This window comes from Ustilago hordei (genome assembly GCF_900519145.1).
Source record: "Ustilago hordei strain Uho2 genome assembly, contig: UHO2_contig_17, whole genome shotgun sequence".
Taxonomy (NCBI): Eukaryota; Fungi; Basidiomycota; class Ustilaginomycetes; order Ustilaginales; family Ustilaginaceae; genus Ustilago; species Ustilago hordei.
The window spans coordinates 623,190-649,532 of NW_024545291.1; the positions used below are offsets into that span (position 1 = coordinate 623,190).

The 26,343-nt window shown below is 53.3% G+C and overlaps 7 protein-coding genes across 7 annotated transcripts; 4 read left to right on the plus strand and 3 right to left on the minus strand.

Annotated features, from left to right (window-relative positions):
- Positions 1–532: 532 nt before the first annotated feature.
- On the minus strand, positions 533–5,245 carry UHO2_06260 (uncharacterized protein; the record flags this gene model as incomplete). The annotated part of the gene is made up of 1 exon (XM_041560483.1): positions 533–5,245. One exon carries the CDS (start codon positions 5,243–5,245, stop codon positions 533–535), a length of 4,713 nt encoding a protein of 1,570 aa, XP_041416417.1.
- Positions 5,246–6,708: 1,463 nt separating this feature from the next.
- Positions 6,709–9,831, plus strand: UHO2_06261 (uncharacterized protein; the record flags this gene model as incomplete). Its single annotated transcript, XM_041560484.1, has 1 exon — positions 6,709–9,831. One exon carries the CDS (start codon positions 6,709–6,711, stop codon positions 9,829–9,831), a length of 3,123 nt encoding a protein of 1,040 aa, XP_041416418.1.
- A 373-nt stretch (positions 9,832–10,204) lies between these two features.
- On the minus strand, positions 10,205–10,981 carry UHO2_06262 (uncharacterized protein; the record flags this gene model as incomplete). The annotated part of the gene is made up of 1 exon (XM_041560485.1): positions 10,205–10,981. One exon carries the CDS (start codon positions 10,979–10,981, stop codon positions 10,205–10,207), a length of 777 nt encoding a protein of 258 aa, XP_041416419.1.
- A 941-nt stretch (positions 10,982–11,922) lies between these two features.
- On the plus strand, positions 11,923–13,848 carry UHO2_06263 (uncharacterized protein; the record flags this gene model as incomplete). Its single annotated transcript, XM_041560486.1, has 1 exon — positions 11,923–13,848. The coding sequence occupies one exon, from the start codon at positions 11,923–11,925 to the stop codon at positions 13,846–13,848; it is 1,926 nt and encodes a 641-aa protein (XP_041416420.1).
- Positions 13,849–14,997: 1,149 nt separating this feature from the next.
- On the plus strand, positions 14,998–15,818 carry UHO2_06264 (uncharacterized protein; the record flags this gene model as incomplete). The annotated part of the gene is made up of 2 exons (XM_041560487.1): positions 14,998–15,541; positions 15,625–15,818. The coding sequence occupies 2 exons, from the start codon at positions 14,998–15,000 to the stop codon at positions 15,816–15,818; spliced, it is 738 nt and encodes a 245-aa protein (XP_041416421.1).
- A 1,620-nt stretch (positions 15,819–17,438) lies between these two features.
- On the plus strand, positions 17,439–18,347 carry UHO2_06265 (uncharacterized protein; the record flags this gene model as incomplete). Its single annotated transcript, XM_041560488.1, has 1 exon — positions 17,439–18,347. The coding sequence occupies one exon, from the start codon at positions 17,439–17,441 to the stop codon at positions 18,345–18,347; it is 909 nt and encodes a 302-aa protein (XP_041416422.1).
- Positions 18,348–18,783: 436 nt separating this feature from the next.
- Positions 18,784–22,176, minus strand: UHO2_06266 (uncharacterized protein; the record flags this gene model as incomplete). Its single annotated transcript, XM_041560489.1, has 1 exon — positions 18,784–22,176. One exon carries the CDS (start codon positions 22,174–22,176, stop codon positions 18,784–18,786), a length of 3,393 nt encoding a protein of 1,130 aa, XP_041416423.1.
- Between the last annotated feature and the right edge of the window lie 4,167 nt (positions 22,177–26,343).

Genomic DNA, 26,343 nt, shown 5'->3' on the forward strand with positions numbered 1-26,343 from the left:
CCACTTGTTGTTACACACTGTCATTAGGTAGGATATGCCCACAGTTGGGCATGCACCACATGTTTGTATATAAGTCTGGCAGGGACCTCGAGGCTCCCACCACATTCACTTCTAGTATGTCAATATGGTATAGTGTTTTGCTCTTTAGCTTGAACACTGTACTTTGGCTGATATCTCCCGATCATCGTCGCCGAGTGACTCCTTTATTTTAACATCCTTTGCTTGTTGCTACCAGTCTGTGTCGAGTCGGCCAGTTTGACAGCACCGCTATCGTTCCAGCTGCTTTGACCCAAAAACAGGGTCCACACGCCTGTGTCTCGCCAAACCTCATCCTGGTCAGTTTTGAGCGACACGTTTTGCTCAAACACGACGGCACTGCTTCGGACCAAGAGCGGGATGGGCTGGCTGCGATCCAGAGCATGCATTGCGTTCGAAAGCACTACTGAGCCAACTCTCGAGGTATCTAGCTCTGCATTATACTGCTGCTTGGCATCAATTCTTGTCAGAAGGTTCCGCCGGGGTTGCATCGGGACTAGTGTCCGCCAGCGTAGCCCGGCTGCCCATTTTGCTGCTGCAGCTGTTGCGCGTGGTGCTGCTGGTGCTGCTGGTGCTGATAGTACGCGTGCTGCGGCTGCGGCTGGCCCCCGGCTACACCTGCTTCATCAACAAACTTCCTTGCTCCGCTCCCCATCCCATTTGCACTGTGCTGCTGTTGTTGAGGGTGATACCCAGCCCTATCTCCCGCAGAATACCCATACTGCCCTCCTCCTCCTCCGCCACCACCACCCTGCCCCTGCCCCTGCCCCTGCCCCAGCTGACCTCCATAACCCCCATAACCCCTATAACCAGGATGACTCTGCATCGGAGCAGAATAATTGTACGGTCCTCTATAATCCGGGTAGCCGTACATCTCGTTCGCGAACCCACCTTGCGACATTTGTGGTGCGTGTTGCGGTTGTTGCGACAACGGTTTTGCATATGTCGGAAGTAATGGTGTTCGGTTATGATATCCTTGCGGAGGGGCTGAAATATAACCGTACTGCGCGGCTGAAGGGTGCATAGATGCGGGTACAGGGGAAACCGAGTCGCTAGCAGCCGACTTTGACGAGTCTACGTGCGGCTGCTGGGGTGGGTAGGCTGGATGCTGCTGGTACTGCGAAGGGTAAGGTGCTGGTCGTGGATGATTGTGGCTGGGGGAAGCGGCAGGGACGCTGGACTGCGCATAGCGAGATGCGAGGGAGTGATGTTCGGCTGCTTCAGGGTCGTATTCTCTACCACTGGAGGAGTAGGGGAGGGGATGACCAGGCGCGTACTGGTTAGGGTACTGCCCGTACTCGCCCGACGATGGAGGATCTTGCTGGTTGCGATGCATCTGTCCATAGTCCATGCCATATTGCGGGTGAGGTTGCTGGTGGTGGTGGTGGTGCTGCTGCTGGTGTTGCTGCTGCTGCTGCTGCTGCTGCTGCAGGTGTTGCGTGTACTTGTAGTGAGGGTGTTGCTCTGGGTATTGCTGCTGCTGCTGGGCGTTCGGTGGCTGAGCGGCATAGGTTGCACGAGGACCACGCTTGGGTGGTTGTGGAAGCTGCGGCTGCGGAGCCTGCATCCCTGCTTGCTGCATGGGATGGCCAGGCCATGCTACTTCCGAACCGAGCTGCGGCTGCTGCTGAGCATCGAAAGGCGCGGGTGCCGCCACTACATCACCGTTCGCTGGCTGACCAGCTTGTGCCTTCTTCTTTGGCTGTCGCTTTGGCTTGGGCTTCAGCTCAGCTGCACCCGCTTCCGCCTTCTCATCCTTCTTGCCCTTCTTGCCTGCAACAGAGCTGAGCGATTCTGCAGCCTCCAACATTGCCTGTGCTTCAGCATCTGCTTGCGATACTGCTGCCGCCACTTTTGCTCGTGACTTGCGAGGGCGCTGGATGGCCTCAGCTTGAGCTGCAGCATTCGCTTCGGCAAGAATGGCAGCCTCGACTGCTTCTTCGCTTGCAGCCTTTGCAGCTGCACTGGCCTTTTCGCTTTGCTTCCTTCTGCGCTTCACCGGAGGGGCATCGGCATCACCCTTCTCGGCTGGCGGCGCAGTTGCTGTAGCATCGCCATTGTTGGTGATGGACTCCTCTTTGACAGGTGGAGTCTCAGATGGCGAATCCAAGATGATCTGCTGGAACTTGACTGCACTCGGACGACCCTCGTCCTCGATAATGATCTCGTCCTCATCTTCACGCACTTCCACCATGAGCGCCTGGAACATGCCACCTGAAGTCCTGATCTTGACCATCCCGGGGCAAGGCAAAGCGTAGATACGTTCACGCAGTGCTTCAGCCTTGCGAGCCTCTTCAGCCTCGCGGAAGAGGGGGTTATGCGTCTTGCAGAGCACCACAAGACGTTCACCATCTTCCAATCCGTCCGTCTGATGAACCTTGGCAGCGGGTACTTCCTTCTTGCTTTCGAGACGATCGGCTGTCTCTCCAGCAACAACATCAACGAACCAGCCGTTGTCTTCGACCAGCGCACAACTGACGTGGGCTGAGCGCGGGCACTTGCCACGTGTGCATTGAATCTTGGGGTACAGCTTCTGCAGATTGGTGTTGGAGCAGATTTGGCACTTGAGCGAGAAGCGAGCCTTGTCGATACCCTCGATACCGCAAACGACATCTGCCTTGCCTTGCTTGCCCACCCACGTCTCGGGAACAAAACTAGCGCATAGTCGATGCGCGTGTCGTCCGGCCATAGCCTTGAGTTTGGGGTTGGTGGAAGGAATGTCGGCAGGCGTAGACACCAAGTCGGTGTGGACATTGGCTGGACAGAACACGCATGGACTAAAAGCGGATTCCTTTGGATCGACGTAGAAGTCCTCGCCTCCTTGAAAGGGCAGAGGAAGGGCGAGACCAGCTGGAGCCTCCTCAGCTCCCTTCTTGAGCCTCCTTCGCTCCTTGGCCTTTTCGTTCTTGATTCTGCGCTTCTCGAGTTCTTCCTCTTCGAGAGCGCGAACGGTGGGGTCTTCCTTAGCACGCCGCAACTCTCGCTTACGGTCGAGCTCCTCCATCTCCTTGCTCTCGTCCAGCATGGCATCGACGTCGATGCGAACGCTGTTTTGCGACTGATCACAGTGGCAGTAGTTGGCTTTGCGACCGATATCGAGCCACGACTCGAGGGCAAAGTTAACACTCTCGGCACAGTTGTAGCCAAGGTTGAAGCCAGAGTGGTAGCCATAAGGATAGGTAATGACAAACTCGCCGGCATTGTGGACGAGTTTGAGCGGTCGGATACCGTGCGATGCAAGGAAGGAAGGAGAAGCGAGGTAGGACTTGTGACGCATGAAGTGAGGGCAGCGACGTGAATCCGAGGGGAAAGCACCGGCCATTGCCGACTCGAATCGCTGTCGATCGGCTTGTCGAATAGCATACCACTGCTTTGGTGCACCAAAGTGGATGTAGTTGATCGAGTAGAGATCCATATCCTCCACGTGCCATGCGAAGGTGGCTCGCCACATGCCCCAGTAGAGATAGGGAGTGTTGACACCGGGCAGCTTGCGCTTGAGACGAAGACGGTTGAGCAGATTGTCGAGCTTGCCTACATTCCAGTGCTTGGTGCGATCGTCAAAGAGAGTGCCCTTGAGGTCGGCACCGTACATTGGAGGCTTACCAAAGTTGAGACTGCGCCAATACTCGCTCTCGATCTCTCTGCATATTTCCGGAGTCCAGTCGGAAGGCGAGGGAAGCGTAGGTGGTGTGGCTGATGCATCTTTGTCTTGTGGTGTTGTAGTTGTTGAGGAGGAGAATTCGGCAGAGCCGTTGGCCTTGCTGGTTGATGCGGTCTGCTGGTTGCTGTTCAGCGCACTGAGTTGCTCGCTCGAGAGCGCTTCCTTGCGCCAACAGTTCTGGTAGTCGAAAGCGCGCCATTCGTCCGGTGTGGTAGCCTCTGCCTCCCAGTTCTTTTTCTTGACGGGCCATGCATCTCGAGAGGAGGCAGAAGGAGTAGCCTGTGGACTGTTTTGGACGAGTCGTTGTGAGCGACGTTCAGGTGAAGAGGGCAAAGTGGCAGATGGAGGAGGAGACGTAAAGGCTTCTGCATCCTGGTTGCTTTGCTGGTCATCTTGCGTCTGTTGAGTTGAAGTGGCTTCCTCTCCGTCAGCAGGCTTGCGCTTGAGAGATGGCTTTGGCTCTGACGGACGGGCTTTGCCACTTCTCGTTCGAACACCGTCTTCTTCGAGGATAAAAGAGGTGGCGCTGTCCTTGATGCCAATGTTCTTGGGCCCCCAACCGCCGTTGGATAGGCCTTCAACTTCGACCTTCCACTTCATGCGATCCATCTCAGGACCCTTTTGACCGTCAGAGAGACATGCGTCCGCCCACTGCTTGGCATTCCAGATCTTTGCTGTACGGGTGATATTGGTCTGACGCCAGACACCGGAGCCTGCAGGAGTAAAGTGCTGGACGATGGCATTGCGAATGCGAACCTTGGAGAGGTCGGCGAGCTCTTCTGCCTGCTGCTCCTCGTCGGATGCAGATGGGCGAGGAGGAGGCCTGTTGAGCTCGGGTCGAAGGTCGGGAAGGGCGTCGCGCCATTCCTTGGGTGGGACTACCTTGACAATGCCGGACTGCATGCCCCAGCTATCGATAGCCTGGCAGAAAGCGTAGAAATCTTGGAACTGCTGCATGGTGGGCTCGAAGACAGGGATGCCATCGTGAGAAGAAGAAGCAGAAGCATCGGTGGGGTAGAAGTAGGCAGGGTGGATCGAAGCAAGAGGATGCTCTTCAAGCTGCTTGGCCTCCTGACGTGACTCTTGAGGCTGATCTTGCGACTGTTGCTGCTCTTGCGACTGTTGATGCTGCTCTTGCGACTGTTGCTGCTCCTGTGCCTGCTGCAGTGAAGATGGTGGAGAAGTTGTTGGCTCGGGTAGACTTTGCGGTGCAGGCATGTTCGGTATGGTTGGCTGGGTTGTTGTGGGCTGAGGAGCTAGCTTAGATGCTATTGTTGAAGCAAGCTCGTTGGGTTGCTGTGATGTGGACTGAGCGTGGTCGGAACCTGCCGCCGATGTGGCCGGGGTGGAGTGACGGCTCGAATCTGTTGCGGGATGCGCTGGCGACATATCATTGGAAGGCGAAGATGCAGAGGCTGCAACAATGTCGAGCTGGGCAAGACGTGGGGACGGGGCTGGAATGTTTGATACCAGATCAGACTGCTTTGTTGTAGCGGCTGCCTCTGTTGTGGGTAGGGGAGCGGCAAGAGCCGTGTCTGAGAACGACATGGTGAGCGATCACTGGGGAGCCAACCGGCTGCCAAAGAGAAGCAGGAAAGCGTAGTCAAGCGGTGGTATTAGCTGCTGAGGAGCGGTATCAAAGGTGAAGAGGGGCTTGGTCGAAAGGGAAGAGGCAAGTAACTGTGTATGTGTTCTCGAGCTGCCGTACTGGAATAAGGGAGCGAGAGAAAGACTTTGACAAGGACGCGCTCTGACGATTGTCGGTGCAGAGAGAGACGATGGCTGAGTTGATATGATGGCTGAGTCGAGATGATGGTAGCAGAGGGAAGAGATGGTGAGGAGAACCAAGCGGAAAGCGCAGAACAAAGATGCACTTAAACCACACTGGAGAAGCCGAAAGCTGAGGGGGGGAAAAACAAGGGAAATAGTCCCTCGCCCACACTCCGCTCCGCTGCAGGAAAAGAAAAAAAAAAAAAAAAAAAAAAAAAAAAAAAAGAAAAAGAAAAAGAAAAAGAAAAAGAAACAAAAAAGGGGTGGGAAAGGTGGCGACAAAATACTAGCCAACACTCTCCGTCTGCTTAAAGGCACTTGACTCATCTCTACGGCTCCTCCGACAGGTTTCAATGCTTGGTTATCTCTTCTCCCCAATGATCACATGTGGCTTCGAATTGTGATTGTGACCATCACAGCCACGTAAAGGTTATCGAGAGAATAGTCGGGTGCTCCGTTTGTGATGGAGTAAGGGTCATGAGCGCGCGCCCCCTTGACTTCGACCCTGTTCTTTCACTCGATTCTGCGCGGCGCTAAAACCTAAAAAATGCATCCGCATTCTTTTCATTTTCACGCAGTTCTCCAGTGTGTTTGTGTCCAAGAGAAAAGGGACGGCAGCAAGATCGAAGCAACTGCGCATCTTGACTGAGACAGACAGACCTCTTCTGCGCTTCTCTTTCCCTCTTTCCCTCTTTCCCTCTTCACTCAGACATCGGACCCTTTATGGCTTCTTTCTACAAAAACACTTGACTGAACCCTGCTTGCATCGTATACGCTGTCTTCTACCTCAGATCATGCTGTTGCAGGACGTTCAACCTGACGACTGCACTCATCTCTCTCTCTCTCTCTCTCTCTCTCTCTTTCACGCGGGCTGCCATGCGGTCTACGGAGCATCCGATGAGCGTTTGTGATCATTTCGACGCCACTTTGAACGAGCCTCGTGACCATCGGATCGGGGCCGACTGCGTTGATTGGTGATTGGAAGCAGCAAGCTAGGATTGTGGGTTGCAGCTGTTTCGTCTCTATCGGCCGGCAAGCCTTGGAGCAAAAGCAAAATATCGTGGGGCGATTCATGGGACAAAAGTGTTCCTTTGGTCTTGGACACACGCACAGACACACTTGGTCAGCATCGGCTCTTCCGAAGAGCATTACTGATATCGTTGGCTATTTCCCTTTCCATCACAATTCGATAATCTGCTCTGCTCCTCCCCTTTACGCCATCACAGCGCCCACCGATCGTGATGGACGATCTGCTCGGCTTGAGTTGGCAACCCAACTCAGCCAACGCTGCCAAATCCAACAAGCCAGGCAATTCAGCAGAGCCTACGTCTACGCCCTCGTCATCATCATCATCAGCCTTAACACCATCAGTCTTAAGATCATCAGTCTTAAGATCATCAGCCTCAACATCATCAGCCTCAACATCATCTCAATTCGCAACCAATACTTCCGCTTTCGACTCGAGCTCATCCAAACCCAACTACTATGGCTCTTCCTTTGCTACTCCTTCTCCATCCGCATCGCTCGCACACAACAACACCTCCGCATCCAAATCCTCCTCGACTCCTAGCAACGATGCTTTCGCTTCCCTCTTCTCCTCATCATCAAGTGCAAAGCAGCAAGCCAACTTGAGTCTTGCCGAACGTCAAAGGCTCGCCCGAGAACAATCGCTCAAGGAAGCAGACGAGGATAAGCGTCGCAACGATGCTCTTTGGTCTGGCATTCAATCTTCCGCTTTTACTGGCGCAAGCAGTGGCGCTGGATCGAACAGCACTACAGTAGGAAAGCCACCGGCGGCTGCAGCCCAGCACCGTCTCAACTCTCCCGCACCCATCCTTCCTACCAGCTCGAATGCTGCCAAGCTAGCTTCCAAACCTGCTGCTCCAGCCAACGATCTTTGGGACTTTGATACTTTCTCCTCCTCAGTCCCTGCCAACTCCACAACCATTGCAACCAAACCAACTCTCGCTCCTCAAACCCAGGCGAGAGCAACACCCAGCAACGACCCCTTCGACTTTGACAGCTTCGATCAACCATTCTCGGCGCCCAAGGTAGCCCTTCATGCCGATCACGACGACCCTGCAGACGACATTCTCGGTGCTCTTGCTATGCCCGTCTCGGACAGGCTAAAGTCTTCTCTCTCTGCCCAAGATCCTCGTGTTGTTGCTCTGTCTCGCTCTGCTTCCACCTCGTCAGCTGGCAGCTCAAGAGTCGCTTCACCTGCTAGTGGCAGCCGTCCGACTGCCGGCGGACGCTCCGCTCCGGCACGCACCGCATCTCCACCACCTCACATCATCGGTCAGATTGTCGAAATGGGCTTCTCGCCTCAGGAAGCTAAGCGTGCGCTTGCACAGACCGATACTGGTCTCAATGTAGAAGCAGCTCTCGAACTCCTTGTCGGCGGTGCTGCTCAAGCATCCCATCAGGTGCACGACGATGATGAGCGTCTGGCTCGCAAGCTTCAAGCGTGTGAAGCAAGGCGAGCACAATCGCAGTCTCGCGGTTTCCGTCATTCGGACGACGAAGAGAACGAGGGCTTCGGCAGATCAGCAGACCAGCAGCAGCAGCAACGACGCCATCCTCAGCAACCAGAACAGCGTCGCAATGAGGCTCGACAACAAGGCCGCCACCGCCACGGCCCATCAGCAGCTAACGCAGATGGCGAAGCTGCAGCTGACTGGCAACAGCAGGCAGATCAGATCTACGCACAAGCCTCCGAGATTGGCACTTCCGTTCTCAACAAGGCCAGTGCTTTTTGGTCTACTGCAAAGGCTCAGGCGCAGAAAGCGCTGGAAGAGCGAAATCGTGCAGCCGCCGAACGCAGCACTACTCCCTCTGACGCAGGCAGCGAGCGTCATCGCAATCGTAGGTGGGGTGCTGCAGCTGCTGCATCTCGCAACAAGCAATGGGAGGGCAAGCCCAAATGGATGATTGATGCAGAGAATGCCGAGGCTAACGAAGCTGCTGCCAACCTTTCCTCTTCTAATGATGCTCGTGCTAGCAACAATGGCGACCGTGGCGGCTTTAAGGATTCTGACAACGAGAATGACGATGCAGCACAGCAAGCTCCCGAGCCACCCACCAGAACTCCTCGTCGACCTGCAGCCCCGGCAGCGGGTGTTGCCGCCGCAATGTCTTCTGCTGCCAGCGCACTCTTCGGTGGTAGAGCTGATGAGCAAGCCAGCAACATCTCTCGACAGCAGACCCCATCGCAAGTTCCACCAAATGTCCCTGCTCGATCCAATGCCTCTGCTCCATCCGCCGCTACTGCCAAAGCTCCTTACGCTTCACGCAACCGACGTGGTCCAGCTCGATCCGCCGCACCATCACCCATCCCTCCCAAAGCTCCCCTCAAGCGACGTCCCATTCCATTCGATGCATCCCACTCCATCTCGTCTGCCAACGGCAACAAAGAAGAAGGCAACGAGCACTTCCGTCGTGGTGCGTACGGCGATGCTGAAGCTAGCTACACCCGTGCTATCTCTGCACTCGAGTCTTCATCCTCTTCCGACTCGATCCGACTTGTGCCTCTGCTCAGCAACCGTGCCAATGTCCGACTCAAGAATGGTGACGCATCGGGTACCATTGCTGACTGTGATCAACTGCTGTCCATTGTGCTTTCCCTCTTTGGCGGTTCTCAACGCGACTCGAACGGCCGCGTCGCAGTCTACCGTGCAAGTCAAGAAGCTTCTCTGCCAGCCGAACTAGCCAATATCAACCTGCGCGAAACGTACGGAAAGGCGCTCGTTCGACGTGCCCAGGCACTAGAGGCGAGCGAGAGATGGAAACTGGCCAAGGCCGATTGGGAAGTTTTGCTCGAGTTTGAAAAAGCAGAAGGTTCAGGTGTCAAGACTGCGACGAGCAACATGAAGTTTGCTAGAGAAGGTTTGCACCGGTGCGGAAAGATGCTGGGCGAGAAAGTTGTTGGTCCTGCTGTATCCTCGACCGGACCGCCTGCCAACAAAGCAGGTCCAGCAAAACACACCGCTGTTTTCGGCACCGGCGACGAGAAGGCCAGTGCAGTGTTTGCCAATCAACAGCAGAAGCAGGCACAAGAAGAGTCGGACAAGTTCGCACTCAAAGATTCCGTCGACGCTAAGATTGACAACTGGAAGCGTGGTAAAGAGACCAACCTCCGTGCGCTGCTCTCATCACTGGATACCATCGTCTGGCCTGAACTCGGATGGAAGGCTATCGCTCTTCACCAGGTGTTGGATCAGAATGGATTGAAGAAGAACTACACAAAGGCCATTGCTAGGCTGCATCCGGATAAGATTAGTAAAGCTGCAAGCACGGAGCAGAAAATGATCGCCAGCGCTGCTTTTCATGCTATCAATGAGGCTTGGAATGCACAGCAATCGTAACGCGCACCCAAAGGCAACTCATGATGTAACCAAGGCGGGCGATGCCTACCTTACTCGAACTCAACCTTGCTTATCCACCAAACAACCAACTGCATCACTGTCCCTTTTCGTTGCTCACCAAGCAGTCCTGACAAACGAGTAGCTATGTTCTGTGCAATCTTTTCTGAGCGACTTGGAGCGAAAAAGGGCGGCAGAAAGGACAAGTTTTGTAGCCTACAAAGCAGGAAGCAATGAGCAATGGGACTATGGACAATTGATGATGATGATGATGATGATGATGGTGGTGGAATGAAAGAAGATGGGTGGATGAACTAAATGGTGTTGAAGGGGTGGAGTGAAAGCGAGGTTGGTAGTGAAGCGATGTTCTGACTGTTTACCTCCTTTGCGCTGCCGCTGCTGGCTGACCAGCACCAGCGGCACCTCCTGCACCAGCAGCAGCATGCTGACCCGCCCCAGCGTTCTGCACGGACAAGACGGAACTAGCATATCTAGAGATCAAATCGGACAAAGTCAAATAAGCCTTTCTTACCACCGGTGGACAGCTCTGATGCTGAGTATAAGCATCCAATATACTCTTAACATGCTGGAAAGCGGCTCTGGTAAAAGAGCTCATATAGAACCTAAGACGCAAAAAGTGAGCATAGAACAAAGGTGCCATCAACGAGTTCCTCAACAAAAACGCTCCAAACAAAACTCGTCCAAAGATAGCCACTTCAGCATAAGCTACGAACCGCATAGCAGGATCGTAGTTCGCCTTAACCCAAGCTTGGATGAATTTAGCGATTTTGGCCGGTGGAGCGGAGGATTGGGATGCAGTTGCATCTCCTCCAGCTGCTTGGTTGGTTGCGGGTGCGGGTGAAGCAGAGGGGAAAACGATGGGGACCAGCGTAGTTCGAAGGAAAGTGAGAACGTGGAAGAGGGAGAAAGTGACAAAGGGAACCAGAGTGATAAAGATGGATTTCGACATGAACCAGTATACCGCAAGGAAGAGGTATTGGACGTTTTCATCCATCAAGGCTCGTTGGATGTAGGCTTTGTTGAGCTGAGGAACACCGAAGGACTTGTAGACGACAACGCAGTACGAGATGATGGCACCAACATAGGCTGCCGTGTACCATCGCGAAAGACCACCGCCCGAGGTTGCAAACATGAGCGTTCCCGCAAGATAGCGGAGACCGGCAAAGAAGCAGAGAAAGTGACCTGCCGCCCAAACGAGGTGCGGCGTCGATGCCGAGGGTCGTGCCTGTTGTCGCAACGAAAAAGAAAAAGAGATGGTTGTCAGAGGAGCTGAGAAAGCGACAGCGAGGGGATGGAGGCAATGCAACCTACCATCTTGAAGCAGAACTTTGACGCGTCGACACGAAGAGGGGGATTGAGCTAAGCTACCGAGTGTCCGTCTTGAGATGATGGAGCGCAGCAACGACGATGGCGACGATGGCGACGGTGGCGACGGTGGCGACGAGGAGAAAGGAGCGGAATATCCGACAAGCTGAATAGGGTGGGATGTGATGGTCACAAGATAGAAGCGGTGACTGTGCAAAGTGAGGTGGAGGCAAGGACGGCCAAGCCGATAACGCAGTTCCAGAGAAGGCGCAATCCAATCGAAAGTGCGCGCACACTTTGCAGGCTGATCTGAGCGAGGCAAATTCAACGTCCACTTTTGGAAATCACATCACACAGACACGGCCATTCCGATCGGCTGATTCACTCGACGGATCACCCGATTAGTTCACCCCGAAAGGACCCTTTTCTTGGCCTCTTGCCCCCCCATAACTCCCGCCTTCGGCCCTTCCGATACTCTTGGCTATTATCACGATCGCCATCACTCACATTGTCGGCATCACATCCGACAGGACAGAACTCAGCTTTCCTGACTCATCATCATCGCCACCACGTCGTCGCCACCACGTCGTCGCCACCACCACCACGTCGTCGAAACCATCATCGCAGCGCGGGTCTCGATCTAGCTTCCAACTCAACGTCTCGGGGCATATAGCAGTATGGTCGACAGGATATCACGCTCTCTTCGTCACCTGTAACTTGCTTACCCTGCTGCAACACACTCCTTCCATCCTCACCGCGCATACCGCCATGTTTGGCGAACAGATATCAAGATCGCCTAGGTTAGCTTCGTCTTGGTCAGGTCGACTCTCCACTTTTGCGTCCACCAGCGCATCTACTACGGCGCCTACCACTCCTCCCTCTAGTGATACGCTGATGGACGAATCTGACAACGACAAGCATCTCCACGCGGCTGACCATCAGCTACCAGACCTCCACTTGCTCAACATGTCGTGTGACGATGCACTCTCCGACATCAGCGATGAGGCAGACGGCTTTTTCTCGCTAGACATGGACGTCAGCATCGATCAGCAGCTCCAAGATCATGAGTCAATACCATCAACTCATCAACCTCGCTCGGCGAAGGGATCGCCGAGCGAACGCTTCCATCCTTCTCCGCAGCGCAACAGTCGTCACTCTACAGGCTCGCCACGACTCCATCCTGCTTTCAGCCGAGTTTCCGAGACAGTCTCCTACTCCTCATCGCCATTGCAGAATGTAGGGCTCCATCCGACCATGGCTTCTAGATCGCGCAAATCACCACTACTTGACGGTCTCAGCAACATTGACGGCAACACAACCGCCAACACCACAATTGGCGATACTCACAACGGCGCCTCGCCACCTTCCGCCTTTGGCCCTATCCCACCCGAAGTCGATCAGAAGGGCAATCTTGAATACAAGCTCAAGATCTTACCTCCCAGCAGAGAGCGTTTTGACCGACTTGTCACCCAGCTCAAGTGGAGGTTGCTTGAAGGCGCAGGTTTGGCAGTCTACGAGATTGGTGTTCTCGATGACGGAACTTTGATAGGTCTGGACCCTGACTCGATCAAGGATTCCCTCAAGCTGCTGTCTTTGATGGCGGTGGAGGTGGGTGCCAACTGTCACGTTCAGCGCGTGCTCGCTCTGGAGAAAGTAGCAGCCGGAGAGACGAATGGTCGTCCAGCAACGCAACAAACTCAGTCTGCATCACGCCTAGCAATAATAGGGTCCGATTTCAGCCTCCGCGCCCTAGCTCCGACCGAAGCAGTTGATACACTCAACCCATACATCCTCACCGCAGACATCGATCCAGAGACAAAAGCACACCTACTCGAGACAGGCTCGGCTGGCCTATATCGATTCGACATTGCAGATCAGCAAACATCAATACCGCCACCACTCGTCAGTATCGACACAGACACCCCTGATGCCGCATCCATTGCAGTCGCAGCAGTCGATCCCACCGAGTCAGCTCCTCTCTTCCAGGACGAGATCGAGATGGAAATGTCAGCTCAGTCCAAACCTCGTCTACTCAAGTCCACTCTCGACGGTCTACCGGACAGCCACAGCAACTCGACCCCACTCCGGCCCAAGAAAGACACGCTCAACGGCATGGATCCATCCGCCATCGTCTGCCTGCCATCCAAAGAAGAAAAACGGATCGCCCGTGCAGCAGTTGCTGAAGCAGAGGCAGAACTCGAAGCTTATCTACTCACTGAAGCTTCCCAAACGGCAGCGGTTACAGCTTTATCGCATACTGAAGCACAAGAGCATGGAATGATGGCCAAAATGACTCGTGTTGCGGATTCTGTGCAGCCTAAAACCGCTCGTGCGCGTGCTAGAGCTCGCAAATCCGCCGCTAGAGGAGACGATAGAGACTCAATTCGTCCTTTGCCCACTCCTTCGCCTGCGGTGAAAGCTGGCGGTGGTCCAAACACGCTTTTCTCGGCTGCAGGGGCCTATACGGCCTATGAAAATGTCATCTCTGCTTTTGGTGTGCTTTCTGAACGTGCTGCCCGTACATTATACCCTCAGAAAACAAAAGAGCCAGAGGTAGATGGTCGAGCAGCGCTAAAGGCGAGATTCATTGTCGAAGCCGTGGTCAGGCGTGATGCGCATTTCGAGGATAACTATGTTGATTTTCAACCAGCGACGAGCAGGTTCCCGTTGGATGCAGGGATGCGAATGCATTAGTAAGCGAGTTGGGCATTGCATTGAGATGGAAGCAGGATGGATAGACGTATTGGCAGTAATGCGTGGGTTAGGCTTCCTTGTCTCGTCTCTGCTTTGGGAAAAAGGTGCTCTCCCACTACATTTGAGTGATGCTGATTGTTTGAAGAGACAAGAGCAAGGAAAGCCAGGGCTGCTGCCCACATAAGGCCACCATCACGGGGAACAGCGACGACAGTGGGAGTGCACAAACCGGAACAGAACTACAACCACAAACCAACCGGCTTTGCTTTGGCACTTGCAGCAGAATGTGACCGCGGTCCAAGTTTACACTAGCCATGCCAGGTTGAGACAAGGGCAAAGGATGCCGGTGGAGAGTGTCGAGTTGAAGCCGAGCGTAGTGGCGTAGATCGCCATGTAGAGTGAAACAATGTACCAGTCAAATGCTGGGAGAGCGACGACCAGGAGTTGTTAGACACACATCAGGTCAACATCTCAGCTGAGATTGCGCCGTGAGAGCATAGAGCAGGGCCGAGAGAAGTGACCTATGTAGATGAGCGCTATCGGGCTGAGTAGAGGTCTGAGGTTTCCTGGAAGCAGAATGCAAATGAGCTCCCTCTTGGACGATGGCAAAGCTTTGGGTGATGGCGTTGGTATTGTACGCTGGACAAAGTAGAGCGCTGTTACCGCTCAGCACGATTTGGGTCAGCGACCAAGCTCGCATAGTCCAAGCAAACCCGACCGAGGTGAGAAGTGCGTTGAAGACAAGAGGAAAGACGACGCCTCCGACACCAGAGCCCATAAAGATGACGCTCGTCGCCAAGCCTCTGCGCTTGTCGAAGCATTGCGGAAGATAGAGCACGACGGGTGTGAGGAGGACGCCGTTTGTAGTACCGAAGAAGCCGCCTTGAAAAGCAATGCGACTGGCCTGTTGATCGCTTGAACATCAGAGAGCTGGGCTGGAAATAGCGGATGTCAGTCGAGAAAGAGTTGCTTAGCTCCGGAAGAAAGTTGTGCCATTGTCACCGCACGTTGATCCACCCTTGGACCCTGCATGGTCAGTGCGACTCGAGACGGTGGCCGAGCGCAGTGATAAAGTCGGCTGTTCTCGACTGGAGGGATATGGTCTCGCTCCACCTTGCACCACTCTCGCCTATTGGCACCCTTCCGATCATGTCGTCGATCAACTACAAAGAGACCATCCTGTACCGGGAGCATCCCGAGGCAGCCCAGCTGGTAACCAAGCTCCACGAGCTTTCGGAGGAGCAAGATGCACAAGGCACAGGTATCAACTCGCTCAACAACCAGAACATCCAGAAGCGTGACTTTAGCATGTACAAAGAAAAGATGATCGCTCTGGAGCAAGACAAGTCGGAGCTCATCTATGCTGTGCTGCGCAACAAGAACGCGAGGAGGATCTTTGAGGCCGGAACATCGTATGGCGTGTCGACGATCTACTTGTTGCTCGTGTCTCAAGCTGCAGATGCGAAGACAAACAGCAAAGATGGGCTGCCGGCGATGGTGTGGGGTACGGAGAAGGAGGAGCACAAGGCTGACGCTGCGACTGAGAACTTGGCTCAGGCTTTGAAGCTGCCTAAAGGTACAAAGGAGATTCCAGGGTTCAGGATGCTGAGAGGCGACATCCTTGAGCTGACGGAGAAGGCCAAGATTGAGAAGGACAGCCTCGACGCTGTGCTGTTTGACATTTGGGCCGAGAGTGAGTATAGCGACCTCTTCGCTTCTTTGCTGATGTCGATTCGCTTTGACACTCATCTCCTATCTTGCCTTTTGATGCTGTAGTGGCGCTGCCGACGTTCAAACTGCTCGAGTCTGCACTCAAGCAAGATGCTGTCATCTTCATCGACAACTGGCTCACCGGAGTCTCGATTGGTACCTATGCCAAGTTGAAGGAGTACCTCGAGTCCAAAGGATGGTATATCGTGGCCATGCCGTTCAAGAACGGACTCGGTATGGCCACCCGTACTGCAGCTTAGACTTGATCAGCGGGGATGGAGTCGTCCAGAGCCGCGGACAAGGCTGCCGAAGAATGCAAGACCGACAAGACCGTTGCACTAGCAGGCAACAAGTAAGCATCGTTCGTAACTCGTATCGTGGGCACCATCTTCTCTCGATCGCATCGTAAGGTAGCTACAAAGGCCGGAGCTTGATCCAATCTCGTCGCAAACAGTACTTGGCCAACATTGTCGAAGCTTGAATCCGAGTTTGTTGCCGTCATCTCGTCAGGTTATCTGTGAGGCATTAAGGGGATCGCTGTGATGGTGCCTTCTCATCGTCGTCGTCGTCGTCGTTGTTGTTGAGCGTTGCTGGGACGGTGAATGTCTCGAGGCTGAGTCAATCGGGGTGGCTGCTCGGCCTTGTTTTGCCACTGGCGTGTCAGGTCGACTGAGCTCTTTCGCAACGACGTTCGAAATGCGTCTGTGATTCTACAGAGCATATAAGTTATCGGCGCCACTCTCACAGATCACACTGTTGCTCACATCAGCTATCGGCTGGGAGCCGATCAGGAGGAAAGTGAATGGTTTTATGCGTTGTGACGAGTGAAAAAACAAAGACAAAGCATGCCGGAAGCGTGGGAACTGGCGGCTCTCTGATGAAGTGCTGCAGAGCTGTCAAAGCTTTCCAACACGACAGGCAGAGCCGAGCGCGCCTTTCTTGCTTCACGCGAACAAAGGGTCTCTCTCTCTCTCTCTCTCTGCCTGTCAAATTGGTTTGCGATTCATTTTGCAGCTGTCACATGGACAGACAGCCAAGCTCTCCTTTGCCGAGGAGCCAGCGGAGAGGTTGACATCTATCCCTCCTCCGCCTTGGCAGTCACATCAGAATGAGCGTGGTGATCATAGAGTGAGAACAGGCAAGGTTTGCACATCCTCGCCTTCGCCGGTGACAGCGACACAAAGGATTGTGACGAGATCGAATGACGAGATTAGAGTTCGGTCAGGAGCCTGGCCGATGGATCCCAAAGTGTAGCGCTGCCAGCGCTCACCTCTGTAATAACTCAGCACAGTCGGCCTATCCGAGCTTGAAGCCATCCCTCCTCGCTGCCTGTTTGACCAGTCTTGCTGTCCGCTGTCAGCATCATCGGCGACGCCGAATCCTCTCTTGGCCGTCACAGTCCTCCCTCAGCAGCAGACGGAACAGCCGCTTGCCGTCTGCCGTCTGTCGTCTGCCGCCTGCTGCCTGCTGCCTGCTGTCTCGTTCGTTCGCTGTACGGGCCTTCCGATGTCTGACTGTAAAACAGCGCAGAAGAGTGATGAACGCCAAGTCAAGTGACTGTATAAAGGCACTCAAGTCGGCAGAGTTTAGAACGCGGCTCTTCCGAACCTGCAGCTCACCTTCGGTTTCCATCCGCTCCCTCTCTCCCTTTCTCCCTCTTCCTCTCTCCCTCTCCCTCCCTCTCTCTCCCTATCTCTCTCTCTCTCTATAACTTGACTCGACACTCGCAGGCTGGCCTGTTTTCCATCACTTGTCTCCTCTTCGTCGTTGCTTCTCTGCCTCCATCATCTCAATCTCTCCCTCCGACTTGCCTAGACCCTCACCCTAACCTTGCCTCGGACGGCGACACGGCCTCGGTCTCCTAGATACCAATCGCAAACATGGCATTCGGCAACCTATCTTGGTCTCTCTCCTTCTTCCAGCTCGTCGCGCTGGTCGCGACCCTTTGTCACCTTTTCATTGGCCTCGTAGATGCTCACGGCTACGTCATGGCTCCTGCCTCGCGCTCCTACGCTTGCAGCCAAGGCACCGCCAAGGACTGTGGTGCAATCCAGTACGAACCTCAATCCGTCGAAGCTCCCAAAGGTCTCCCCTTCAACCGCAACGGTGATGCTCATCTCTGCTCAGCCGGTCTGAGTCAGTTCTCTGAGCTCGATCGTCAGGGTGCTAAAGTCTGGCCGACTAGCAAAGCCAGCGACGTCCATTCCTTCACTTGGAAGTTCACCGCTCAACACTCCACCACCGACTTCAAGTACTTTATCACCAAAGCCAACTGGGATGCCACCAAGACCCAAGGATTGACCGCTAGCGACTTTGAGTCGACTCCTTTCCTCACCATCCCCATGAACGGCAAGTCTCCTCCCGTCACCATGAAGCACGACTTGCAGAAAAACTTGCCTTCGCGTTCGGGTTACCACGTCGTCTACGCCGTTTGGACCATCGACAACACGGCCAATGCCTTCTACCAGTGCGTCGATCTTGATTTTGGCGGTAAGAGCAGCGATGGCAGCACAGCTCCCAGCACCTCGTCCAGTTTGCCTTCCCGCAACTCGTCCTCAAGCGCTCCGACGGGCACCGCTGCCAGTGACAGCGGTAGTAGTGCTCCCGCCAACTCCGGCTCGTCGTCTGGTGCCAACTCGTCTGCGTCCAACCAGAGTCACAAGGCACACACCGCAAAGCTCACTGCTTGCCGCATGAAGCGCCGCCAAGCACCTTCCGGTTCTCTGTTCGCAGCTCGTGGCGACTACCGTCGACAGAAGCTCCAGTTGCAGCGCAAGCGACAGATCTAGACCATAGAACAAGTGACGGTCTCCATGATGCTCGGACGGACCGGATCTGTTCAAGCAATCGTGTTGCAAGACCTTGCTCATCTCAAAAGACTCGATCAATAGCAGCTCGTCTCGAGGATCGTCGAAGAATCTCATTAGAGTCGTGACGCCATATCCTACCATCACCTCTTCGCTTTCCTTCCATCCCATTGTATTTTTTCCACTCTTCATGCACATTCACGCTAATACCATTCGCATCTCCCCATCCACTTTTCCCCATCCACTTTTCCCCATCCACTTCTCCACTCTGTTTTACTTGCCCATCTTGTTCGTCTGACACAAGACTCAGTTCTCACAGGCAGACGGATTGGATAATGTTTCATGATGCCTTGCATTAGATTAGGTCCATCGCTGTCTAACACTAAGCTCTGCTAACGGCTCCAACAGCTCCCGCACCCTATGCTCTCTTGTTCGCCTGCGGCATACTTTTGAAGTTACGCTTATGCTTCCTCGCCGCCTCCCTATGACGCTTCCTGATCACCTTGGTCAGCTCTTTCTTGTACTTGGCCCAGTGCTTCTCCTTCTCTTCCTCCGACCTTGGCTTCAACCATCGCTGCACCGAACCTTGACTATCACTACTGTTCCAAGACGAGCTGCCGCTGGACCAAGGGAAGAATGGTCTGAGCTTACGCTGTTGCACTTCGGGTTGGGCTTGCGTGGTGGGCGTAGAGTGTTGCTGCCAGCGAGAAGCGCCCATAGCCGCAAGTGCCTGAGCGGAGAGGTCTGCGCGCTCGGGTCCAGGTTCTTCCTCTTCCAGCTCGAACTCGAGTCCTAGCGAATCCATCAGCGAGAAGCCTCCACCACTGTCTCCACCTGCAGCTTCGCCATCAGCAGCGCCGAGTCCAAGACTGAACCCAGTCGTGACATCCCAACTCGAATGTCGGTCTTGCGGCTTGAACATTTCTTTCAGTGTCGACATCGAGACCTTGCTTCCCTGCGCTTCTTCTGCAGAAGCTGCTGGTGTGGAGTTGACAGTAGCTTGAGGCGCAGCAGTCGCTGTTGGTGCTGATGGCTCGGCGGGAGCAGGCTCGGATTGGGCCGACGTAGCTGAGGCGAGAGTACCGGGATCGAATCGTGCGATGGGGACATAGCTGTTGTCTTGAGCCTTGGATCCAGAATTCGGGTGGGACAGCGAAGATAGCAAAGCAGCTCGTCGAGATCTGGCATCAGTCGGAGCAGAAGCGACAACTTCACTGACTGGCTCAGGTGCCTCGACCATGTCCACATCTTCGTCCTCGACGACAGCTTCCGATTCTCCAGCCACGACTGGCTGCAATGCCTCCTCGGCTTCAGCAGTCGACTCTGCGTCGTCGCTAGACTCTGCTCCATCCGATTTCGAACTAGAGTCTGAGCAGGAGCTGGAGCTCAACGAGGAGCTAGCCTTCACTGCTTCCTCAGCCTCACCGTCTACTGGCTCCGAGTCAGAGTCAGACGCCGAACTCGAGTCAGAGCTCGAGTCATGGTCACTATCCTCTTCCTCGTCAACAGCAATCTCGGCGAGACCGTTGTCCGCAGGCGCCTCATCATCAGACCCATCCCCAAACATTGCGCCCAGCAGCGCCAATGTCTTGCTCCTCTCCTCTGCCGCATCTACCACCTGCTTGATATCGCGCGTCGGCCCTACAGCAGCAGCCTCGTCGTACCCATCCGAAAATTCGTCTTCCTCTGGATCCAGACCAGGAAGAAAAGTGCCTTTGTTCTTTTTCGACAATGTCGGTGTAGCAACGGGAGCTGGCTTGTCGACTTTCGCGCGCTTTGCTGGTGGAGCAGTTGCAGCAGGTGGAGCAGGCGGAGCAGGTGCAGGTGTTGAAGGCAGATCCAGGAACAGATCCTTGACATTCGTCTCGGGAACGGAGCAGTTGGAGATACCGGCAAAGAGGTCATCGATATCAGCTGTCTCAACCTCGTCTTCGGCAGGAGCAGAGGCTGGTACAGGTTTTGGAGCGACGGCCTTCTTCGGCTCTGCTTGTGGCTTTGCTGGGGTCAGCGAGGACGGGAAACCAGAGAACAGATCGTCGTCACTGCCTGCGTCCGAGTACTGATCAAAGTTCAATTCTGCCATGACATCTTCGACGCCGTTGCCGATGTTGTCCGCTGCTGATGATGCGGATGCTTGCTGAACAGGAACAACTCGAATCGGAAGCTTGGTAAACTCCTCGTGCAACACGACACCATCCTTGGCCACGTACTGCCATCGAACCAGACGATCCGTCCTCTCTGCCGATCCTATTTCGCCTTGTTCGTCCTCGATCTCCTCGCAGTGCCACTCTCCTTCGCCCAGCGATGAAACATCGAAGGAATCCGTGCTTGTCTCTGCAGCTAACGACTCGAGCAGCGGACCAGAGAGATGGATGACACCATATCGTGTTGGATCGATGGTGATGCGATGTGCTTTAGTCGGTGGACGAGGATTGACGCGCGTGCGTCTGCTGGATGTTGCTTCCTCTTGATCCTCCTCGCCCTCTTCTGCGGATGCATTGACTCGTGCTAGTGTAGATGCGCGGGACGGTCGTGGCAGAGGGTGAGATGGTCGCATACGCAGCGGACGAACGAGATGTCCTGCGGGCGTACGTTTCCAGCCCCACGCTAGGCCCTTCTCTACCGCCTCTTGATCGACTGGCTTCATGTTGTAGCTCTCGACGCCCATCCCTGGCGGTAAGCTGTTGTGCTTGCGGGGCTTATTCGCCTTCTCTTGCTCTTCTTGTTTTCGCTTCTGTTGCTCGAGATGGATGCGTTGTTGGTAGTCGGCTTTGGCTTCGCCGATGCGCAACGTCGCACCCTTCCACACTGATCCTGACAACAAGTTGATGCATCGTTTGATCTGCTGCGGTGGTGCTTGAAGCGTTAGATATGCGTATGGGCGCAACTCTCCAAGGGCATCGCGCTTGCCGAGACCGTCAAGGCTGACAACAGTGCCAAAAGTGGAGAAGCGACGGATTAGGTCCTCTTGCGAGAACGCGGCTGTGAGCCCCGAGATGTGGAGTCTTTTCTTCGAGACATCTTCTTCTTGGTGTGCATCACTCGTTTCTTGGCCTTGGCCTGCAGTTGCAAGAAGAGCGGAGATAGTGGACAAGAAAGGAGATAGAGTCAGTTTGGCGTTCATTGCAACGTGAATGGATGGCGCGGGGACAGAGTGCTCGCAAAAGAAGGATGCGGCAGAAGTCGAAGGCAGAGGGGAGGAAGAAGAGAGACTCGCATTGGCTTTGGCTTTGTTGACACGGCGGGACGAAGGAGGGAGAGCCTCGACACTGGTGGTGGCGGTGGCGGTGGAAGAGGAAGGGGCGGCAGTTGAAGACGCTCCATTCGCTTTCGGCTTTCTCGCAGGCAACGATGCTGCGACGGCAGTCGCCTTCTCGAAAGCCTCTTGCTCAGGATCGAACGATTGGACAAGGACGTGCGTGTGGTGCTCATCCGAGTCGTACTCCTCTTCCTGGATCTGCGGCACAGCATCTTGGCCGTCGATGTTCTCGTCGTCGGAGTTGCCAGCGACGTCAAGATCGGATTCACCCTCGGCTTCGAGACCATACGCCTTTCGTTGCTCGCGAACGTTCTCTGCTGCCTTCTCCTTGCGTGCCTCGCGCAGCTCTTTACGAGCGATAAGCTGCTCCTCTTTCGCCTTCTTGGCGAGGTACTCTCGTCCCGCCTGTTTGCGTTCTTGCTTACGTTTGCGGAATCCAGTAAGGTATTCGGCTCGAGCCTTTTCGTCGAAGGTCAGCTCGGGGCCTTTGCCCTTGCCCTTGCCCTTGCCCTTGCCCTTGCCCTTGCCTTTTCCTTTGCCTTTCTGGACCATGATCGAGCGAGCGAGGTGGTGCGATAGATCCGAGAGGGAAAGACGACGTTGCTGCTTTGCCGAACGAAAGAGTTGTTCGGATGGCTATACTGCGACGCAGCTGGCAGGTATGGATCGATGAGCAAGCTAGTCCAAGACACGGCGAGAAGACTTTTCTCTTTTTCTCTTTTTCTCTTTTTCTCTTTTTCTCTTTTTCTCTTTTTCTCTTTTTCTCTTTTTCTCTTTTTCTCTTTTTCATTTTTTTTCATTTTTTTTCTCTTTTTCTCTTTTCTCTTTTTCTCTTTTCTCCTTTTCTCTTTTCTCCTTTTCTCCAAAAAATTCACCCTCACGCTCTGCTTCCTCCAAAAAATTCTCCTTTGTCATTTCCGACATCCGAAGTTAAGTTTTTTTTTTGCGATAATAAATCAACTAAGTACATAGCAATTCAAATGTATATATCTATCTCACCACTCAAAGTATACAAGTATGGCATGAGGATGATAAGGCTGAGGCATAACAGGGAAACTACACCAGATGTTATGTCACCAGTATGCCAGGGTCTATTACAACAGTCAATCCAGGTAACATAATGTATACCCAAGTGAGTGACACTCTACACATAACTAGCTATATCTTTACCATATTGTATACTTAGTTGTCTTGTCCAACAGTGACAATTGCAGGACATTGCTTCTACTACAGCACATGTCTCATATCACCGCTTCTTGATGCCATCCATAGGCAGTACTCCACTGCGGTCTGGATAATCCATCCAACCCAAATGTATGGCTATCAACATTATGGACACTTGTGTTGAGACAGACACCACTGCATCATACACTGGTATAGTCTCAGCAAGTCACTTAGGGCTTTGATCATGCTGCACTACCACTGGACAGAGTGTTCACAGTGGTTAGTCAGAACTCATCTGAAAGCAGTGTTACAATCTATTCCAGTGAAAACAATTGTAAGGAGCTCATACAAGAGATTTCACCAAGACCAATCCTAATCAACCTTTAACACAGATTTCGGGTTCCAGGCATGTGACCACTGACACCCTGTTAGTGTGCCCAAACCATTCAGGAAGTCTCGAGACATCCATCCATCTCCAATACACTTGATACACCCATGCCAGCCAAGAGCAAAGCAGCTTTAGCTCAAAAGAGAAGGAGGAATGTGTCATGGGCCTAACTGCACAGGAAGCAGGAAGTCCCAACAGTTCATATGAAGGTAGTGCAGGAATTGAGGGATTGGGTAGATCAGTGGATTTACAGAAGAATTCAGTGAGATCAGTAGTAGACATGGTTCTATGACAGAACTCATCAGGATATGCCCAAACAAAGTCAATTTCACAGATCCTACCAGAATCTGCAGTAAGTACAACAGTATGGCAGATTTCACAGAGATCAGTGACAATGACATTCATATGATGGTTTCACATGTGGGAGGGACTATGCTTGCAAGTGAGGAGGATTGAGCACTGCCAAGATAGGGACTGAGCTCATGAAGCATGCAGACAGTTACCACTCAGGGGCTCAGGAGATAAGCAGACAAGAGAACCATTGCTGGTTGAAGGAAGAGGAGCTGTGTGACAGGCACCAGTGAACAGGCCATGAGGAGGAGGAGCAGTGTCGATGGAGTTGATACAGCTCAGGAAGGGCAGGAGCAACAAGGCTCAATGAGGAGGAGGAGTCTCAGTGGAGACTCTTGTACAGTATTTGGCAGCAAGGGTACTCTCTGGAGAGAGAGCTGGAGCAGCATCACTGGCAATGCTGTGAAGAGGTATATAAACATACCTTCTCATCACAAATGGTTGAGTGGATCCCCATCCACTCTACACACCATAACTAGTATTACTTCAGAAGCATAAGTACTCATTAGTTCAGTCAGCATAGTAGTAATCGATAGATTGCTCCTCCTTGTAGCACGTGTGTTGTATCACTGCTCACTGACATCCAAAGGCAGTTCATAGCAAACCAGCAGTCTGGATAAAGATAGAACCAAAGGCAGTAGTCCACTGCAGTCTGGGGATCACCTCAAGCGATAGTCAACACACTGGACACTCGTGTTGATGCCACCAATCACATTACCAACAAGATACTCACACCAGATCTTGGTGTTACCATACTCACATATTGATATTGATCATGCTGAGCTACCTCTGGATGGAGTGTCCACAGCAGTTAGTCAAAACCTGTAATAGCAATACTACAACTACAGATTCGAGTGGGAAAAGTGATAGAGATGGCTCTATCACATGTTTCACCAAGAATCGAAATACCACTAGTGTTGTTGCATAACTCAACAGAATCAGTAATAGTATTGACACTACTACTGATCTCAGGTTTCAGGCATGCAACCACTGACATTAGAGTGGATTGTTCAAGCAGCACCTCACGATCAGCATGATGGACTCAAGCCTCAATGACAAGCTCGAGAGGCTACTCTCCCTAATGGAAGCTCAACTGGAGCTTACCAGGCAGGGTCAATGAGAGGAGCAACTTTGTTGTGCTCACCTGAGTGGAGAGGAGATGATCAAGCTCTCCCACTCAGAAGATCAGACAGGAGGGGATTGTCAGGGGTCTCGCGCCTGAAACCCAGGTCGGTCTGTCGAGATACTTGGTGACTATCAAACTGTGCGACAGCTATTGTCTCGGTATCAGTGACTATCAAGTTGTGCAGTGACAGCAGGTGGCGTTCGTTGTATATACTATCATAGGTTTCGGCTGACCTCTGTGGACACTCCGTTCAGGGGTAGCTCGGCATGATCAATATCGATGTTATGATGACACCAAGGTCTGGTGTGAGTGTTGATGATGATGAGGTTGATGGTGTTGGTAATGAGATTGGTGGTGTTGATGATAATGAGGTTGCTGGTGTTGGTGATAAGGTTGGTGGTGTCAACACGAGTGTCCAGTGTGTTGACTTGATGCTTGAAGTGATCCCCGGACCACAGTGGACTACTGCCTTCGGTTCTATCTTGATCTGGACCACTAACCTGCTATGGGCGCCTTCGGACGTCAGGTAGTGGTGATACAACACACACACTACGATGAGGAGCAACCTTTGATGGATTGCTGCTATGCTGACTGAAACTAATATATACTTATGCTGAAGTGATAACTAGTTATGGTGAGTAGAGTGGATGAGGATCCACTCGACCTATGATGATGAGAAAGCATGGTTATATACCTCCTCTCAGCATCACCAGCAATGCTGCTCCTGCTCTCTCTCCAGAGAGTACCTTCTTCATCAAGTACTGCTCAGGGGCCTCTCCTGCTTGGCACCCCTGTGCCTCTTGAGCTGTGTCGACTCCTTCGACACTGCTCCTCCTCCTCATGACCTGGTGTCAACTCCCTCGACACTGCTCCTCCTCCTCATGACCTGGTGTCGGCTCCCTCGACATTGCTCCTCTTCCTCATGATCTGCTTGCCAGTGTCCTATGACTCTTGTCTCTTGAGCCCCTGAGTGGTAACCATCTGAGCTTGGTCCTCTTCATGGCTGTGCCTGCTCCTTGAGCTTGGTCCTCCTCGTGGCTGTGCCTGGCCCTCCTCACATGTGGCTCAGTTCTCCTTTGCATGTGAGTCCATAGGAGTCCATGGTCTCCATGGAGACTGCACTACGACCATGCTCTCTACTGGTATCGACTAGATCTTCGATACCTGTGCTCCTTCACAAGAAGTACACCTCCCCCACCAGGCCAAGATACATCAAGCCCAGGGTGGACCCATACAGCAGGCCCAGGATAGATCCTTATGGCCTGGATTAAGAGGAGGATGCTAGCATAATGGGAGAACTAACATGATCAAAGCCAATCGCCACACCATTCCCAAAGTTCAATCCCAGAGATGTTGAGATCTTCATCCTTGAAGCCAAAGCTTGGTTCAAGTTCAACCAGGTTTATGAGCAGTCAAGGATGATCAATCACATGGGTGCTCAATTGGAAGGGAATGCACATGAATGGTGGACATCAAAGCTTCACAATGATAGAGCTTGAGAAGGGAGACTGTTCAATGACTGGCACTACTTCACAGAGCATCTGTCAGAACAGTTCAATCCCTGGAATGCTAGGATGGAGGCCTACAACAAACTGTTGGCTCTCCAACTCATGAGTGATGCACCTGGTGCTGCCACACATCATGTTGAGCAATTCAGAGACTTGGAGGGACAGGTCAATCTAGATGACAA